The sequence below is a fragment of the Sorghum bicolor genome, chromosome 8 (assembly GCF_000003195.3).
Source record: "Sorghum bicolor cultivar BTx623 chromosome 8, Sorghum_bicolor_NCBIv3, whole genome shotgun sequence".
In the NCBI taxonomy this organism is placed as follows: Eukaryota; Viridiplantae; Streptophyta; class Magnoliopsida; order Poales; family Poaceae; genus Sorghum; species Sorghum bicolor.
Window position 1 is genome coordinate 3,951,652 of NC_012877.2, and position 7,483 is coordinate 3,959,134.

At 51.4% G+C, this 7,483-nt stretch overlaps 1 protein-coding gene across 1 annotated transcript; it reads left to right on the forward strand.

The window, feature by feature from the left end:
* Nucleotides 2,482–7,176, forward strand: LOC8073450 (cationic amino acid transporter 6, chloroplastic). Its single transcript, XM_002441809.2, has 5 exons — nucleotides 2,482–3,198; nucleotides 4,324–4,546; nucleotides 4,924–5,275; nucleotides 5,937–6,168; nucleotides 6,262–7,176. Exons 1-5 carry the CDS (start codon nucleotides 2,721–2,723, stop codon nucleotides 6,822–6,824), a joined length of 1,848 nt encoding a protein of 615 aa, XP_002441854.2. The 5' UTR covers nucleotides 2,482–2,720; the 3' UTR covers nucleotides 6,825–7,176.

The window sequence follows — 7,483 nt, forward strand, 5'->3', positions numbered from 1 at the left end:
CAGTTGCCAGGCGCAACTTTTCATGCAGCCATCTGACATCCCGTCAGGAGGTCTTGTCACGTCAACTTTTAAATGGAATTTTTTTTTTCAAAAGAAGCAGACAAAAATGGTAGAGAGTCAACAATCCGAGGACTACACCGATCACCGAGCACTTGATGCTCGGGGACTGGTCGCCCAGTCTATCAACTCGGAACTTCAAGGAATGCACTAACCACCGAGCACTTGATGCTCGGGGACTGGTCGTCAAATTTGTTGGAGTTGCACCGACCACCGAGAACTTGACGCTCGGGGACTGGTCGCCCAGTTTGTTAGCTCGGGAATTCAGGGACTGCACCGACCACCGAGCACTCGATGCCCGGGGACTGGTCGCCCAGTCTGCTAGTTCGGGAATCTGCGGGTTGTACCGATCTCCAAGTGTTGTACACCTAGGGACTGGTTGACTAGCTCGCCAAATTGATAAGTCTATACGGTACTAAACGAGTATGAGATGCTCGGGGACTGGATAATTTTAATTTTTTAGACCTTGCTACAAGGTTCATACTTCGCCTTTCAGCAAGCTCGGGGACTACATCGGTACGATGCATCTGGCGATGCATCTCACATTCAAAGTTACTTTGAGGATTTTTCTTTTGACCCTGGCACCACGTGACAACGTCAACTGCTACCAGGCTCGGGGACTAAGTGGGCACACTTCACCTTGCGGTGAACTTGCTTGCCTTTTTGAAGGTCTGTACTTTTCAGAAAAGTAAAGTGGGCACACTTCACCGAAAAAGAAATATTTTTTCTCAAGAGCAACATGCATTCTTCGAACAATTGGCTTCTTCGATGATGGTGTTGATCGAATATCTTTAGGTTTGATCAAAATACTGTTACAATTATTTGGGCAATTTTCATGATGATTGAAGACGTCAAGTTTCATTGGTCGAAGAAGCTCAAGACGGCGTGTTACTTCACAATACATGGTGCTCGGGGACTAGCTGTGGGGGTATAAACCCCTATACCCTTACGGCTAGACTTGGGCCAGGAGGCTTGGCCCATTACGAGACAAGTTCAAGGCTTGGTACGACAGTTCGGAGTTTCGCGCAAGGAAACAAGACGTGGAGATCAAGCAGGATTCTAGTCGGTTAGAATAGGGATTGATATCGAACTATCTATGACAATTGTAACCGACTAGGATTAGTTTCCAGATCTGTAACCCTGCCCTCTGGACTATATAAGGAGAGGCAAGGGAACCCTCTAGGACATCATTATTCTCTCAACACAAATCAATACACTAGACGCAGGACGTAGGTATTACGCCAACTCGGCGGCCGAACCTGGATAAAAAGCTTGTCCGTGTCTTGCGTCACCATCGAGTTCGTAGTTTGCGCACCGTCTACCGACAAACTACTACCGTGGGTATACCCCAAGGTAGACTGCCGACCAGCTTTCGTCGACAGTGAGGGAGGAAGATGACGGACGGCGTATTGGGCGAGGGGTGTGGGGGAGGAGAGAGGGCGGGGTATGAGTTGCAAATTTGGTCCTTTAGTCCTCAAATGCCTCTTCTATGTAATTAGTGAACTAGAGACTAAAAATTCTAGTCCCATCTGTTTGATTTAAATAAAGGAACTAAAATAGGCTAAAAAGTAATCTCTAATTTCTAGTCCTATAGAACCAAACATATTCTGAAATGGTACGATACGACAAGGGTTGTTTAGATCCAAAAGCTTTTTGGATTTAGCTACTGTAACAATTTCGTTTGATTTGATAATTTGTCTCCAATCATAAACTAACTAGACTTAAAATATTTGTCTCGCAAATCACAGATAAATTGTGCAATTAGTTATTTTTTAATCAATATTTAATGCTTCATTTATGTGTCAAAAAATTGATATAACAGAGAATCTTATAAACTTTTAGAGCAGGTACATTAATGGGCTTATAGCCAAGCTAATGCTGATGTGAAAACTTTTTGGATTTCGCTATTGTAGCACTTTCGTTTGTTTGTGGTAAACATTATCCAATCATGGACTAACTAGGGTCGAAAGATTCATCTCGTGATTTACAGACAAAATGTGTAATTAGTTTTTATTTTTATCTATATTTAATGCTTCATGCATGTGCCGCAAGATTCGATGTGATGGAGAATCTTGAAAACTTTTTAGTTTTTGGGTGAGCTAAACAAGCCCTGGATCTTGGTACCGTCCGCGGTCCGCGTCATGCCAAATACTTGGGCAGCCACGTAAAGAGAGTCGTCGTTTGGCTGTTAGGACTGCAAGTAGTACGTGTAGTGATGACTAGTAATCTTGTTTTGGATATAAAGCATGCGTGGATCCACTCGATCGATTTGGCGGTCTTTGCCCTCCAATTCCACTATTTGTATTCGATATGCATGCATGTACGTATGCTCTACACAATACACGGTTGCGCAATCAGCTTCACTACAGCCTTTGCAGATACTACCATGACTGTGCTCTTCACCAATCACCCGGGCCTGCCCCGCCGGCCCAGCCTCTTTATATACCGCACGCCCGCCCTCGCCCTCGGCCCTCGCCAACCCCTCGTCACGCGGCTCACGCCTCTCCGTCCCAGCTCCTGCTCCTCCTCCCCCCAAAACGGCCAAATCCCCCTGATCACTCCCGCCACCACCACCGCTCCACCAGCAACCAACCCAACCCAACCCAACACCTGTGCGTGGGAGCGCGTGCGTGTGCTTTGCGGCGGCGGCGGCAGCGGCAGCCATGGACAATAAGTGCTTGGCGCTGGCGTCCTCCGATGCCGTCCACCACCACCCGGCAGGGGTCACAGCGAACGCCGCCATCGGCGGCACGGGTACCTCCTCCTCCTCCTCCTCCTCGTTCGCGAGCTGGCGCGCGTACGGGCGCGCGCTAGCGCAGACGCCACGCCGGCTGTCGCGCCGCGCGTTCGCCGCGACGGCGGCCGGGGAGGAGATGAGCCGGGTGCGGGCGCGGTCGGGCGCCGACATGGCGCGCGCGCTGCGGTGGTGGGACCTCGTCGGGCTGGGCCTGGGCGGCATGGTGGGCGCGGGCGTCTTCGTCACCACGGGCCGCGCCGCGCGGCTGCACGCGGGGCCTGGCGTCGTGGTGTCCTACGCCATTGCCGGGCTCTGCGCGCTGCTCTCCGCCTTCTGCTACACCGAGTTCGCCGTCGACTTGCCCGTCGCCGGCGGCGCCTTCAGCTACCTCCGCGTCACCTTCGGTGAGTCGTCGTCCTTCGTTTCGTTCGTCGCCGGCCGGCCCGTCGCTTGGTTTCGTTGCCGTTGCTGCGGTTCGCGGCATTGCGGTTGCGGTGCCGCTAGCAGCTGCCTGTGAGCTGTGACTGATGACATGCACACACACGTCGGTCGATACAATTAAAAAAAATGCCCTTTTTTTCCTTTCTTTTATCTTTTTTTTTCATGAAACACCTTTTTCTTGAAATAATAATAAAGTCATGGCTATCTTGTTGCATGTGTGTGCATATACATCTTGACCCTTCGTTGGGTTTGTCCAGTTATTGCTGAGGCTGGCGCGCTGCGTAGCTGCTCAAGCTGGACCACGTGTCTGTTCGTATTTTTTTTTTTGAAGAGCGTGTCTGTTCGTATTTGGCATGCCAAATTTGTTTTGGATACAAAACTGCAGATATCGATGTTTCTCGAACGAAACGGCACACGACAATATATGCTTATTTTGCCATTTTTATTTATCCAAAAAAAGATCACTGTATCTGTATTTCTATCTGCTGTGGTTTGCGTTGAAGAGGGAGGCATATTTGTGAGCAGGAATTGAGGTGCCTCTCGTCGTAGTCTTGGCGATGTTTTCTTTCCTTTTCATGGATTCCTTGACTCCTTATATTTTTTTCCTTAAAAAGTAAGATTTGTTTTCCCCTTTTACCACCCTCCGAAAAGATTTGCCTTTCACTTTGTCCATCGGCAGTTAATTCTGTTTCTTTTTTTTTGTCGTCTCAACACGAAATCAACGTAATAATGCACTTCCAAATCTCAAACATAAAAGTACAGAGGAACACGACCTAGCATGAGAGGTGCCCGGGTTTGTCAGTCAATCGGTTGCTATTTATTATACTTCTACCTGGCACGAACGTTTTTTTTTTAAAAAAAAAAAGGACTTGAACGACGGCGACGTCCAACAGAATTTATCACGGGACCAACCCAAACCCAAACGGCTTGCCCTTTTCGCCCACATCCGCATGAAAATTGAATTCACGGCCATTTTCGCATCGCTCGCAGCCACCGTTTCCTCCGTCAGTAAACTACCCTGCATTTGCCATGCAAATTCGCATGTTTTTTCTTCCAAAAACGCACTGACTGAACAGCGGCCGTCGCAGGGGAGCTGGCGGCGTTCCTGACGGGGGCGAACCTGATCATGGAGTACGTCTTCTCCAACGCCGCCGTGGCGCGCAGCTTCACGGCGTACCTGGGCACGGCGGTGGGCGTGGACGCGCCCAGCCAGTGGCGGATCACCGTGCACGGCCTGCCCGACGGCTTCAACCAGGTGGACCTCCTCGCCGTCGCCGTCATCCTCCTCATCACCGTCTGCATCTGCTACAGGTTCCCTCTCCTTCTCAATCTCATCGTCTCGTGATGTCAGCCTCTTGGTGTGTCACTCTCCATTGGCTGGCTGCTGCCTCTGCTGTCTGCGTTAGTAGTGGGCAGTGGCACGATGACAAGGAATGCACGACACTCTCCTCCTCGATCATTTTGCTGCCTTCTGGTTGCAGAGGGTCCTTCAAATGGAGATTTTGTTCCGTGGCAAGGAATCTTGTCGGTCTTTGTGTTCTCCAGTGTTGGAGTACCCTCCTTTTGGTTACGTGGTGGAATGTTTTTATTACGCCAAATGCTGTCGAAAGATGAGGATCAAATTTGGATTGGAGCAGCGTCTGAAGGATTGTTTTATTTTTCCCTCCCCCTCCATTTGAATAGCACAGCACCAAGGAGAGCTCGGTGGTGAACATGGTGCTGACGGCGGTGCACGTGGCGTTCATCCTGTTCATCATCGGCATGGGGTTCCGGCACGGCGACGCGCGCAACCTGACGCGCCCCGCGGACCCGTCGCGCAGCCCCGGCGGGTTCTTCCCGCACGGCGCCGTGGGCGTCTTCAACGGCGCCGCCATGGTGTACCTGAGCTACATCGGCTACGACGCCGTGTCCACCATGGCCGAGGAGGTGCAGCGGCCCGCGCGCGACATCCCCGTCGGCGTCTCCGGATCCGTCGTCGTCGTCACCGTGCTCTACTGCCTCATGGCCGCCTCCATGTCCATGCTCCTCCCCTACGACGCGGTACGTGTCCGGATCCAGTCTATGAAACTTTTTTTTGAAGATGCCAAAATTCTGCCTAGTTCAAGATTCCATCTAACAAAACAGCATTTGGATATGCTATGTAAAGGCCGATTGGCTGGCTATAGTTGCAGACGACACGATTGATGCTGCCAGTACTGATTTACAGTAGACGGACATTGGGGGCCTTCCATTTCCTTCTTGTTGTGGAAAATATATATATAGGCTATTTTAGAGCTCATCTTTGGCTGCGTAGGTTACCTCACCTCAGGCTCAGGGGAATATATGGTCAATTGGGCTAGTTCTAGTACTATAGCATCTGGCTTCTGTTTGTTCCATGTCTCACTCAGCTTTTTTCTGGGATGTTGGTGGTGTGTGTGATTTGGGATGATGAATCTGCTGTCCCAATCTCTCCTGGACCGACGGCCTCGAATCGAATCCACTTTCTGTAAATATTAACAGAAGCAAAAGCATCGAGATTTTTCACTACCTTTTTCGATCGTGTGGTTCCCTTCCTTCTACCTGCAACCACGAATAACAGTGACAACCAGTAGGAGTAATAATTCTCAGTCAATCTGCGGCACTTCTTTTTCATCACCTGGTCTGGTCTGGTCAAGTTGTCTGAATGTTTCTCTTTTCTCCGTTTGCTGATCATGTGCTGCAGATTGACCCGGAGGCGCCGTTCTCGGGGGCGTTCAAGGGGCGGGAGCGGTGCGCCTGGGTGTCCAACGTCATCGGCGCCGGCGCCAGCCTCGGCATCCTCACCTCGCTCATGGTGGCCATGCTGGGCCAGGCGCGGTACCTGTGCGTCATCGGCCGCTCCGGCGTCATGCCGGCGTGGCTCGCCCGGGTCAACCCGCGCACCGCCACCCCCGTCAACGCATCCGCCTTCCTCGGTGAGCGCGGTTCCGCCCGTTCCAGCTCTTCAATTTGGCATTCTGACGCCGGCGACGGCGGGCGGCGGCTGACTTGCATCGCATCGCACGCAGGCGTCTTCACGGCGGCGCTGGCGCTGTTCACGGAGCTGGACATCCTGCTCAACCTCGTCTGCATCGGCACGCTCTTCGTCTTCTACATGGTGGCCAACGCCGTCGTGTACCGCCGCTACGTCGGCGGCGGCGGCGCGAGATGGCCGACGCTCGCGTTCCTCCTCGTCTTCTCCCTGTCCGCGCTCGCCTTCACGCTGGCGTGGAAGCTGGCGCCACCCGAGCGGCGGGGCGTGCGCGCGGGCCTGCTGGCGGCGTGCGCGGCGCTGGCGGTGACCGCGGTCGCCGCGTTCCAGGCGCTGGTGCCGCAGGCGCGCGTCCCCGAGCTGTGGGGCGTCCCCGGGATGCCCTGGGTGCCCGCCGCGTCCGTCTTCCTCAACGTCTTCCTGCTCGGGTCGCTCGACCGCCCCTCGTACGTCCGCTTCGCCATCTTTTCGGCCGCCGCGCTCCTCGTGTACGTGCTCTACAGCGTGCACGCCAGCTACGACGCCGAGGAGAGCGGCCGGCTCGACGTCGACGGCGGCGGCGGCGGCAAGGTGCAGGACGAAGCGTGCACGGTGGTGTAGTTCGTTACATTGGGGGTGTCTGGCTGGCTGACGTCATAGAGAGGACTAATCCTAATCCAGTGTGGCTCACTTGTCACTTGCTATTTTTGACACGTACGTTGTAGTACGTTCGTATGCTGACGAGAGCACAGAAAAAGAATCTAACAAGGGGGGGTGATGATATATATTAAAAAAAAGATGGAAGGAAATAGTAGACAAGAACAAAGGGTGAGACATGTATTCTGCTCTAACTTAGCAAAGATGAAAAATGTATACGCTCAAGGAAGGATAGATGCATATAATCCTCTAGACTTCCTTCGAAATTTTTGTGATGTTGTGGGAAATTCAAAGCGGGATCGATCGATTGACTTAAGCTCACTGAATTATTGCAAGGGAAAAATATTGTTTAATGGCTAGCAGATTTCGCAAATAAGCTCAATAGACTGTTATGGGCACAACCTCGCAAAAACCACAGTCATGCCTTTAAGTTAGTTGATGATGTGGCTGAGAAAAAACAATGAATCCCTTGTTTGCTACTTTCTCGATTCTAAATAAGTTGTTTAACTTTTTTAGATACATAGTTTTTTTTGTTATATGCATCTAAATATATGCATCTCTAAATTTATAAAATATATATATACCTAAAAAAAGCTAAACAGTTTATAAATTGGATTCGAGGG

Excerpts from the sequence above, each read along its gene's own strand:
- LOC8073450 (XM_002441809.2), top strand. The coding sequence starts at position 2,721 with ATGGACAATAAGTGCTTGGCGCTGGCGTCCTCCGATGCCGTCCACCAC. Across the intron at positions 5,276-5,936 it reads TGCTCCTCCCCTACGACGCG|ATTGACCCGGAGGCGCCGTT; the intron begins GTACGTGTCCGG and ends CATGTGCTGCAG. Across the intron at positions 6,169-6,261 it reads CAACGCATCCGCCTTCCTCG|GCGTCTTCACGGCGGCGCTG; the intron begins GTGAGCGCGGTT and ends CATCGCACGCAG.